Source organism: Melospiza georgiana, chromosome 8, assembly GCF_028018845.1.
Source record: "Melospiza georgiana isolate bMelGeo1 chromosome 8, bMelGeo1.pri, whole genome shotgun sequence".
NCBI lineage: Eukaryota > Metazoa > Chordata > Aves > Passeriformes > Passerellidae > Melospiza > Melospiza georgiana.
The window spans coordinates 34822167-34834498 of NC_080437.1; the positions used below are offsets into that span (position 1 = coordinate 34822167).

At 43.6% G+C, this 12332-nt stretch overlaps 1 protein-coding gene across 1 annotated transcript in view; it reads right to left on the reverse strand.

The window, feature by feature from the left end:
* ADAM12 (ADAM metallopeptidase domain 12) overlaps positions 1-12332 on the reverse strand; it is a 185856-nt gene that overhangs the window by 159829 nt on the left and 13695 nt on the right. Inside the window, exon 2 of the mRNA XM_058029711.1 lies at positions 6538-6671. Coding sequence (XP_057885694.1) covers positions 6538-6671 — 134 coding nt within the window. The remainder of the gene's footprint in view (positions 1-6537; positions 6672-12332) is intronic.

The following is a 12332-nucleotide window of genomic DNA, read 5'->3' on the forward strand; positions in this document are numbered from 1 at the left end:
TCCCAGGGAAGGTTGTGGAGGATTAGTGCTGTTCCTCTGCCTGTGCCAAGCTGCATTCCCAGCTGATGACACAGCTCGTGGAGAGAGCACAGCTCTGCCTCTTATAGTCGATGCTCATGAGTCATAAAAAATATGGAGAGCACTATAAATTCTGGTTATGCCTCTCTCTCTCTCAAGATATGTAAAACAACCATGTAAAAGAGCTATGAAAGCTGTCCTCTCAGCCTTCAAAGCCTTGCTTAAGCAGCACTGTATGATTCCCCTTCATACAATTGTCTGGAAGTCTAAACTTTGGTAATTATTTCAAATGAAAAGGAACAGCAGGAGGCTCGGTTGAAGGGAATATAAACAATTATCACTTGCACGAAGGCTATGCCAGTTGTGAAACAAACTTGAATGGGTTTGCTCTTGAAAACACTGAGCTCTAAATTAATTATCTGACAGAGTGAGCCCCTCAGCTGTGTATCAGAGCCTGGGAGAGCCACACAGGGGGTGCAGCAAAGAGGGGAAATGGGAACCAGCACAGGGAGCTGCCCTGAAATGGGAACCAGCACAGGGAGCTGCCCTGAAATGGGAACCAGCACAGGGACCTGCCCTGAAATGGGAACCAGCACAGGGAGCTGCCCTGGGAGCTGTGGCTGCCCCTGGAGCCCTGGCAGTGCCCAGGGCCAGGCTGGAGCAGCCTGGGATGGTGGAAGGTGTCCCTAAATACAAACTCTGGTGTCCTTTCCAACTCAAACCATTCCAGGATTCTGTGAGTCTGTGGGATGCCCCTGTAAGTTCCTAATAAATCTGGAACTGGTGTGGAGACCAAAACTCTGAATAACACCCTGGGTATCACTGCCTTTGCCCCTTTGCAACTCCCAGTGTGTTCCTGAATCTCCAGCATTATTACAGTGGCTTTTTAACAAATTTATTTTCTCTTCTTGCCAATGGTATTTTATCTCAATGACAAAAAAAAAATCCCAATTTTTGTAGGCGTTGAACTAGGACCTTGGAGTGAAGGCATAAAAAAAAATGCAAAAAGGTGAAAAGCATCAGTGTAACACCCAATGGGTGTGATAAATCTGGAGAATCATAAAGATAACCAACAACTGTCAGAGCTGATGGTACTTTTATAGGTAGCAGAGAATTTCACACTGACATTCACGTAATCAGAGCCCAAAATTCCACACGAATAACCAAGATTCTGATGTTTGCTCCTGAGTACAATCCATGGCACAACGCTCAGGAATGGGGCAGGCAGGGATGCAGAAGCTGCACCCTCAGGAGCACAGGGAGATGCAGTGCATGCTAAGCAGCAGGAAATGGTAATCCTCTGCCACTTCACATGCACAATCTTAGAGCTGTGACAAGTGCACACTTAAAAACCAGAAGAAATATGGTCTAAATATATATTTTATAGCTGGCTTTCATCTTTATCTTCGCATTTCATTGCTAGAGTTTATATTCAAAGCATAACATAACACCAGGAAAGAAAAAAAAGAGTGTTGCTACAAGAAAAGGAACTCTGCCTTCTCATCTTTCTTTCTCCCTTTTTTTTTAAAAACCCTTCTTTAAGATTTCAATTTGCAGCCCTGATTTATTCCAGCCCGGGCAAGGGAAGGAAACAGATTCACACGAGTTCAGAGTCTGGCCTTGAACACTCCAGCTTGGCAAAGCAGCATTACTGATCCCTGAATCCACTGCCCCCTGCCCAGAGGGGAGAGGAATTTCTGATTTATTCGCATTTCCAAGTCACTGGTGGTGGAGTGAGAGCTGGAAATGTCCTGCAGGTCTTGCCATCCTCTCTGCCCACTGTGAGCACCTTTATTTCTTTTCCTCTGCTCGTCCCTAACTCCAACACAACCCCAATCTCTTGGGGTGTGGGGAGCCACAGAATGAGAGGTCTCACCCTCTGCAAGGTGGGGGAGAGGAGGATTTTCCAGTCCATGTTTATATATTGAGGTCAGTGACAGTATTTTAAGAGCCCTGTGAGGCTCACAGTGACCCAGGTGGATTAAGGGTCTAACCCAGTGACCCAGGTAGATTGTGCACAGCTACTTCCCCACAGTCAATTATTTTAAAGAAGTCACACAGCAAAATTTGCTCATTGATTCACATGTCCCCCAGACTGAACATCAAAAATCAAAATCCATCATTTGAAAGCAACTTGGGCTGGCAACTTGCAAACTCAAACCAAGTTCAAGCATCTCAGAGCTTTCCAGCTTCTCAAAGAGTTTTTTAGGAACCACACTGAGCTCCAGGTTGCAGGTCCTCAAATACCTGCCCAGTTATTTTTATGAATGGCAGCTGTATCCTGACTGGAGCACCCACAGGCTAATTTTGCACTTATACAGGTACAGAGATCAGGATTACAAAATATCCACACTCATCAAAATGTGCAAAATATCCCCCAGAAAGGAAAGGTGCACCTAACTTGCCCATGTTCTTTTAGAAAATGGAGAAGATTAAATCTTCCAAAGCACTTGGTCCTGACTCTCTTTGAGTCCTTGCAGGGGCCAGCAATGGGATGGCAGGTCCTACACAGACAGGAGCAGAGAAAACCCCACACCTGAGTGACTGCTGCCCCACCTGAGCCCTCTGGGCTTACCTGCATAGCTGATCACACCATAGCCCATCAAACCCTCCCAAAACACTTTCCACTTCTCAGGAACTTCATGCATTTTACAACCTGGACCAAACCCTGGGTCCAAAGCCAGCTCCACTAATCTGTGTCCCTCTGGGAACACGAGTGCCAGCCCAGGGCAATGCCATACTGGGCACTGCAGCCTTTCCATGCCTGGCAGCATTTCCCCACATTATTTCCACTGGTTCCTAAATTCCTTTAAAGCACAGAAATGGAGCCAAAAGGCCCTCAATGCCCACATGAAACATCTCCTGCCTGCCTCCCCAGGAGGAGGGATGAGGCTCTGGAATAACACCACTGATATTACCTGACCCAGAGCTCCTGTGCTGCAGGCATCTGGCACACACCAAGCCCTCTGTGTCCCTAACAGGGTGTGAGGATAAAAGCTGAAGCCAAACAGATGGTCTTCAAAAAAATCTTCCCTAAAGTGTTCTGTGTACTAAAACATCACTTACCCAAACTCTCATCAAACTTGGCTTGATTTGTGAATTGCGAGCCAAGTTTGGAAGAAAAATATTCAGCTGGAAATATGTGGGGGGGAAAGGAGGGGTTTTTTTTGCTGCACTTAAATAATATAAAATGAAACCACTTTGTTCAAACCTTAGAAATATTTAAGAAAAATAGAACCCAACCCTTGTGTGTTTAAAGAGAGCGCTGAGGCGGGGGGTGGCAATCAACACAGAACGCAAAGTGCTGAGCACATGAAAAAAGAGAAGTGGAAGGACAACTGGAGCTCTAATGTATAATGACCTATCAACACATGCTGTAATGCACACAGAATTTCAGGGAAGGAGGAAATCACATCTGCAGGGAATATGGGCAGCCATTGTTTGAAGCCCAGGGTGATGTTGCACAACCCTTGAGGGCCCGATCCTGCTGCCACACGGCCCCCAGTGCAGCATTTTCTCCACAACAGGACACCCAAAATAGCAGCCACTAAGGTTGGCAAGTGAATATTATATCCAGTAAATAGAAGAATTAGGTACCACTAAAATATTCCCACTGAAAATTATATATTTTCTGAATTGAAAAACAAAAGAAGGTGCCAGGAGAAATGAACCCCAACTAAACAAACAGCATCACACAGTTGTACAAATTGAGGTATTTCCATAGCAGCTTCTCTTAAGTGTCTATATTTTATTTTTCAAATGTTCTTCCCTATCCGGGATGCTGATGGGCCAAGGGGAAAAGGCCCCAAGTTGTGCTCAGGTTGAATATTAGGAAGTAATTTTTCACTGAAAGAGTGTGTAAGAATGGGATGAGGCTTCCCCAGGGCAGTGTTGGAGTCTCCATCCCTGAGCCCTAAAGAAGTGACTGGATCTGGCACCCAGGGCTGTGGTTTATTGGATAAGGTGGTGCCCAAAGGCTGGACTCCATGATCTTGGGGGTATTTTCCAGCCTAAAGGATTCCATGATTCTACATAAAGTGTTGGCATCAGCACAGGCATCTTTTAAACAGGAAAAAAGCAACAACATTTCTGCAATGGTGCCACCATGAAATCCTGGCCTTGGTTTCACAGAGCTTTGACTTGAGCTGGGGAAGGTGGAGAGAAAAAATGACCTGCCCAGTAAATGAGAGCTCTCTCCAGACACCTTAATTTACACTTGGGAACCCCCAAATTCTTTAAATATAATTTAATTACATATCTGTATTTAACACTGGGGTTTGCCTGTCACTAATTTAAACTTTCATAAGTTTACACCTAAACACCTAAATCACGAGATGTCCTTGAAAAAGCACATCCCAAGTGTATTAAAATAAAATCTGGTTAGAGATAGGCAATTTTTCTTTTTTTCCCCTCAGGAAATGGAATTTCCTCACTGCTGCTGAGCAGTCCTGTGTGTTTGTACCATTAGGCTGTGTGAATTATCTCACATTTTTTGCACAGTGTATGGGCCCTCAACGAGAAAGTCATTAGCTTAATAATCACTGCTGACAGATTCCAAGTGAGAGATTCCAACAGATACTGCAGCGACTCCTGGGGTAAATAAAAGAACAGTTTTATCTCCAAGATGGGAGAGAAGGCTGCACTAAATGTTGAGTGTGCTTTCCCAGGGACTAATTGTTAAGCAGGAGTATTTACAGTTAAAGGATTGGGGAATGGGGCCATCATTGCCAGGCAATTATCTGTACACAAATAACTTTAATCTCTTGGCATTTTTATAGCCACTCCATTATTTATTTTACCATATATCCTGTTGCAATACCATTCCCCTCTTACAAGTACATACTTTTTTTGACTTCATATACAATTAAATAAAACAGAGGAACACTTTGAAACGAGTTGAAGAACAATAGATCCCACTTAGCCATCAAATACAGCAGTATTTAACTTTTGTGCTTTTGATCAATATTTATGTGACAAGCTATTCATTACTCTTCTCCTCCACCACTGAAGCTGTTGTTCTTCCCACAGCCTGATGTGCACTTTTGTGTATTTAATTTATAAGTTTCCGTGGAAAAGAAGTATTCAAAGGGAAGAAAAAAAAAAGTGCTGATACAGCACGTGGATCTTTCTACCAAGCCACAAATCTTTTCTAGTGTTCATCTTAAACTGAAAGTAATTCTGGGAAACAAATTAACGATATAAATCACATTATCATTACTCACAGAGTGATACTGGGTTGTAACTCTCTCAGAGAGCTCCAGTGAGTAGCTAAAAGGCCTCTCTCTATATGGAGAATGCCTGTTTCTAATTAAATAATCTAAAAATAGTGTTGCACATACATCTAGGACCAAGCCATCTGTGTTATCTCTCCAAGATAAGCCATTCTGATATCCCTTTCATCACTGCACAGATTCAGAAGTGGGCCTGGCCCTTCTCTCCTATTTAGGAAGGGACAGAGGAGAAGAAGGAACAATTTTAATCTGGACAAGCTTTTTGTGAAAGTCAGAGCCCTTGTTTGGAAATATCTTTTCACACCTACTTGTGTCAATCAGCAATGTGATCCAAAGCCACGTCCTGCAAGCAGTGGCAGTAGTCAGGCAGGATTTCTCCATGGAATACTTTCCCAATCCAGCAAGAAAAGCTGTTTCTAATTGGCTCTCTGGGCTTTTTAAATTGCTTTTGCTTGGTTTTTTTCTCCCTCTTTTTTTTTTTAAACTACTTAAAACTTACTTTTTTCCTTCTTCATTAAGATAATTCAAAGAACGACATAAAAACTGAGCTGGAATCAAACTGGACCTGAGTTAAAAGGTTGGGTAAGAGATTCCCAGGATACATTTGGTGACAATAAACAACAAACTGTCTTCATACTTCAAGAAGGAGATAAAACCCAGCCATTTTTTCCTAAGTGCAGCTTCCCATATCGTTCACAAATGTCTGGGGGGGAAAAAAAGGAGCAAAGCTTATCAGGGCCTGTCAAGAGGGGGAAACAACCTCAGAGCCAGGGGCAGATCCTGCCCTGGTTAGGGAAGGGGAAGCAGAGTGTGAAAGGAGAGCCTCAGTCCCAGTCCAGCACAGGGATGGAATCTGGGGGTCTCCCATGGGATAATTAAGCCCAGATAATGCCTCAGGCTGCAGCCAGCACAGCATTATTTCCACTGGTCCCTAAATTCCTTGCTGTCAGACTGTATTTACCAAACCAACCTTTTTAGTGTGCTTGCCCCTCCCTCAGTTTTCATTTTGCTGTTGCATGACAGAATCTCAAGCAATTAAATTACTATTATTTCACTTTAAACTTTCCTTTCTGCCATCAGAAAGAATAATGCATCTCTGCAGGAAAAAGGTATTCATTTCAACCAAAACCCTTATCCATTTCTTAAATTAAACAGGCAGCAATTTCAGATATGTGGCAACGATGTTATAAAAAACACTCTTATAGGGTGAAAGTGCATTAAATTCCCCCAACAGCCTTTAAATTGTTACACACCTCAGAATAAACAAATAGGCAAAATGAAGACTGACCTTTGAATAAACGCCATGCACTGGTCTCCACTGCTCTCCATTCAGAAGGAAGGGAATTGTTATCTCATAATCTTTGGAGTTTTCCTTTGACACCTGCATCCTTGGGGACTCCTCCTTGCTGCCCACATTGTCACCTAAGGACAGGGAGAGGCACCTCAGGTTAGCTGGGAAGAGCACCTGGCAAGGGGAACGTTGGTGCTTGAGGGGCTTGGCAGCACATTCAAAAGGAAATCATTCAGGAAAAGGATCAAACATGAAACTTGGAATGTCGGAGTCAAAACCTACAGGAATTTCAGAGGGGACCTGTGGAATCAGAGGGGTTCAGAGGAGTTGGAGGGGATTAGATGGTGGCAGCAGAAGACAAAGACTGCACATTAAGAGTAGAGATATCAGGATGCAAGGATAACATCACAGAGGATGAACAACCTCATTAGTGGGGAAAAAAGGTCTGGGAGAGAAAGAGAAGATAAACTCATTGAAATAACACTCTACTCCTCCACAGGCAGATGAGTTCCATTCATACCACCAGGTCAAAAAGCTGTTTGCATGCAGCATTTATCAAGTGGCTTTCCTCTCCCTGAACACATTAATGGCATTGTGCCTGTCCAGGCAGAGCCCTAAAACCAATATCCCAGGACAAGAGCTGGAAAAATAAATGAGAATAAATCAAAGAGGAGACAGGGATGGCCTCCAGGTGCCACAGGACAGTCAAAACTCTGCTGGGGTTTGCCACACTCTCTGTGCTCACCTAATGCTCTCATGAAGGATGGATGAAGAGTCATATTCTGAGCAGAATTATCCCCATTTAATCACTGTTAGGATTAGCTTAAAAACATCTCTGCTGTCATTATGGCTAAGGCAATGTGAGCAGAAATAAAATCTGGTATTTTTCAACGTGCTTTTAAAAATACAACACTTGACCTAAAACACACCAAAAAACAAACAACAACAAAAAAACCCACTAAAATCAAAACAAAACCCCAAAAAAAACCAAACAAAAAACTACCTCACAAGACAAAAAGATAAAATACATTGGAGAGAGGAAAGTTGTTTGTTATAGAGTTCTTACACCCCTTTAATGCAGCCCAAGTGATTGAGGGCTGGGAGGACACAGTGTCAGCCCTTAGAAGAGATGATCCAAAGCTGGCCCAAGATTTGGTTGTCCCCTGGGGAGGCGCATGAGACACCATCTCATCAGCCTGGGAGGGTCTAGACAGAACTCCAAGCCTTTATTCTCATTATCAGACAGGAAGCTCCCTGCTCAGAACAGCAATTTTTGAAGCATATCTCAGCAAAATGAGAAAAGTTTGGCTCCAGCCCTGCTCGCCTTTCTCCTTGGCCCACTTGAGCAATCTCAACCACACAAATTAAATGGCTCAAGCCCTTCTAATATTTTGTAGGGTTTGCATTCTGGAAGTGTCATGAGATCCAGGTTTTCGGAGCCCTTGGAGGATCCTTATCCTCCCATGGATGTGTTGTCTGACACCTTGGAGCTCCCATGGTGATTTCAGAAAACATCAAAGCCTCTCTGATACTCCTCCATGGGCCTTCCCTGACCATTCTGCAGAGCATGAACTTCCCAGCATTACCCAAAACAGCAGAAAAAAGGGAGGGGCTCAGCATTTGTGCACAGATGGGTTATTCCCTAAACAGACAGCCTGCTCTGGAAGTGCAGCAGCTATAAAAATATAATGGGAGAAGGGAGGAAAATCCACACAAAGTGTGGTTCAGTTTTGCCACTCCTCCTTCTCTTCCATCCCAATGAAGTGATGCTCGTGGTGCACAACAAAGCAAGGTTACAACGAGCAAATTTAATCTGCCACACGTGCTTATTTATCTGCTGAAAAAGCTCATTGTGCAGAAGTGTTGATAGTCTGGAGACAGACATCAAGACAGGTTTATAGGCAGCAGTTATATCTTTATTGGAAAAGATAATTTATTTGGGGGGAAACAAAGCAGACAAGCTTCAGGGTTTGCAAATCTTCTGAAGCCACAGCATTTATAAAACACAAGATCAATTTCTGTCTAGTTGCTCTCCCTGAGCCAGATACTTGGCTGCTTATCTGAATGTTTTTATTTAAATTATTGGGTGTGATAAAAATCACAGCTTCCTGTGGAAGGCAGAGGAAGCAGTGCAGCCCAATTTTGGGCCTCATTCTGGAGATAATTTGGGCACATGCATTGTGCACTTGCTTAACTCCCAGCTGCCCTCAGTGTGATAGAAGCACAGCACAGTGCCTTTTGTATATCAAATAATGTTTTTCTCATGAAATTTCATTATATTTATGGGATGGGTATATTTCTGAAAGATTGCAAAATAAAGAAACCTGTATGGCTGATAAATAAACTCTAACCCAGTCTTTAAATTAAAAAATAAAAAAGATGGGGAAGATAAATAGGTAATTCCTTTAAATAGGTTTCTGCGGCCCGATTCAAAGAATAGGGGGTAGTCTTATCTATGTCTTATCTATGAAAATAGTCTTATCTAAGAAAATAAGGGAAGCCTGGAAGAGCAAGCCACACATATCCTGAGCAGGAGAGATCTGAAAGGCCACTGAGCGATGGCACACAGACATGGGGAGAGGACTATTCTACATCAGGAGGGAAAAAACCCACAAAAAATGTAAGGAGAGGGCCAGGCCAAAAAAAAAATAAAGCAGAAATAGTGCAGGAAACTTGGGGAAAAAATGGGATAAACCAGGTGGGTACAAATGTGGGATAGTTCCTGGTACCCTGGAGAGCCTTTGGCCCTCACCTGAGCTGGAGTCACCAAGGAATCCATCCCAGTCAGGGACATTACACCCATTCCTAGCACAATATCTGACCAAAACCCACCCCCAGCTGCCTTCTGCTGGTTCTGGGACCCACTCCTGAGCACAAACCCAACGTCCCAAAGAGCATCCTGGGGAAAGCAGCCATGGGATGGGCCCAGCATCTGCACCAAGGGAGGGTTTCCATCACCCAAAACCTCCCCCGGCTCCCAGGGCTGCAGCTCCTCATGCACACAGACCTGCTGGAATTTCCCCTCTGCCACTCTGCACCTCCCTTCCCCACTTTCAGGAGGGTTTCTTTGAAGCTGAACCATTAGAGTTGTTTGTGTTCCATTAATAATGAGGCCTCTTCCCTACAGGGACTCCTGGAAGTACAGCAGTATAAATAGTGTAATAATTGAAATCAGAGAATTGAAACTTCTGTAATGTGGCACGAGAGGAGAAGAAAATCAGGCCATCTGCAAGAGCAGAAAGTTAGATTAGACCCAGGTTTCCTATCTTTTGTGTCACATGCACCTACTCACTCACCTACTTATTTTCCATTTCAGTGAAATTCTGTCCAGCTCTTCCTGACGCAAGCTCGTCTCCCACTTTTTCACATGAAAACCTTCACAGTTGTGTCTGTTTTCTATTTTCAGCCTGCACTGAAGGTAATGCTTTTGATCCACAAGCAGCCCACAAGCTGATGCAGCGCCCTTTATTCTCTTTTTTTCCCCCCCAGTAATATAAAAGCTACTTTGTACAAATAGTGAGATGAGTAGATGTTACCTGTCAGTGACTTTTGTGTGGCTTAAGTATTTTTCATCTGCCATGTACTTCTACAACTTTTCTGCTTTGCACACTATCATACAAGGGCCTGTTGGCAAAGGACTTAAGAATGGTTTTCATCTTTTTGCTTTTTATTTCAGTTCCTCCAAGCTGTGTGCAAAATAAACTCAGAGTATGTGATGTGACATCTTTGCTTAGCGGCCACTGCCTCTGAAACAACCCAGACCCTCTCCAGATTTGCATTTACTTTAAATTAATAAGCTTTTAGTGAGGCAGGACCATTTATTTGTCCTCATGACAAACAAAGAGGCGAATGCACCCAATGCTGAGTAGCTCTGGATAAAATGGGATTAAGTGCAAGGAAAATAGAGCATGTCCCACTAAATGCACACCCCAACCCTGCTGCCAGTGCCCCCCAGCACAGAGCAGGACAGGAGTCAGACCTGGGCTGGTTTATAAACAACATCCATCTCTAGCACACATCTCTCTCCTGTAAATTTACAGAATTTACACAAGAGCCAAAAGTGCTACTGAGCTTCCTTCCATTGGGGCTGGGCCTGTTCTGCTCCCACACAGACCTGGAATAAGATGGGTCAGGAAAACCCACAATGGTTTGGGTGGGAAGAGACTGTCAAATCATCCCATTCCACCCCTGCCATGGCAGGGACACCTTCCACTGTCCCAGGTGCTCCCAGCCCCAGTGTCCAGCCTGGCCTTGGGCACTGCCAGGGATCCAGGGGCAGCCACAGCAAATCTGGGAATTCCATCCCAGGCCCTCCTCACCCTCACAGCCAAGAATCCCTTCCCAATATCCCATCTGAATCTACCCATTGTCAGCTTAATGCATTCCCTGTGTGCTGTCCCTCCAGGCCTTGTCCCCAGTCCCTCTCCAGCTCTCCTGGAGCCCCTTCAGGCCCTGCCAGGGGCTCTGAGGTGTCCTTGGAGCTGCTCCTCTCCAGGTGAGCTCTCCCAGCCTCAGCCTGTCCTCACAGGAGAGGCTCCAGGATTCCATCAATCACCAGGTGCTCCAGGACTGACACAGCCCCACAAAAGAGCCCCACAAAAGCCCAGTGATGCTGTGGGGTGTCCATTTCCACCCCAGACTGGAGCTCTGTCTCCTCACACTGTCCCCAAACACCTCTCATGTCCCCCCCTGCACTTACTGCTGAGCTATGAAAATTACAGAGGTGGGGGAATAAAAAAAAGATTAAATTAAATTAAATTATCATTGTGTTACCTTTCCTACTAAAAACCAACTCTAAATGATAACTCACAGCCTGTCCTCATTTTTCTCTGCAGCAAAACACCCAAAGCACTGGAATAACCTTTGGATTGAAGAGAACAATGGGACAGAGTACTCTTTCTGCAAACTGAAATCAGCTAATGGCACTGCTCCGTGCCACAGGCAATGCCCTGGAAGCCAGGAAGGACATCCTTTATCCATTTCCCTCCTCATTTCCTTCAGCTTCCTCAGCTCAGCTCTCACTTTGTGGCATCCATGGCCTGGCTGTGGAGGAAGGGATTTACACCTGGCTGCACCCAGCACTCACTCTCTGGCTTTGTTCCTGAGGTACCCCCAGAGCCTGCACTGCTGCCTGGGGGCCCAGCAGGTGTTAAGAGCTTTATCCCCCCTGATCAGGGGCTTTTCTCTCCTTTGAGATGATTCTTCTGCCACATCCAGAAAAATTCCAACCAGAATTTTTAAATCCAAAACTCCCAAGCTTACACACTGAATTAGCAGAGCCCCCAACATGCAGGAGGAATGATGAGGAGGACTCCATGATATCACAAGGCTAATTAATTACTTTATTATTTACTATACTATATATTTTATACTCTATTATTATTATAGTATATATTTTATACTATATAATTATACTGTAGCATATATATTTATACTATATTATTCTATATAATATATATAAATATATATTATATAGAATATATAATGAATATATATTTTTATATGTTGTATATAAATATATAAATAAATATATAATTTTTATTGAATATATAAAATATATAAATATATACATATAAAAATATATAAATATATACATATTTTATACTACATTATTATTAGAGCGTATATTCTATACTATATTACACTACATTACTCTTCATCTAAAGTGAACCTACCCAAGCACTCAACTGAACAAGATCTTGTGACTGTCTCCTGACCAAGAGCTTTCAGAGACTGGTCAAGAAAAGAAAACACTCACACCAGAATCCAATCAAGCAAATTCCTTCAGGTAA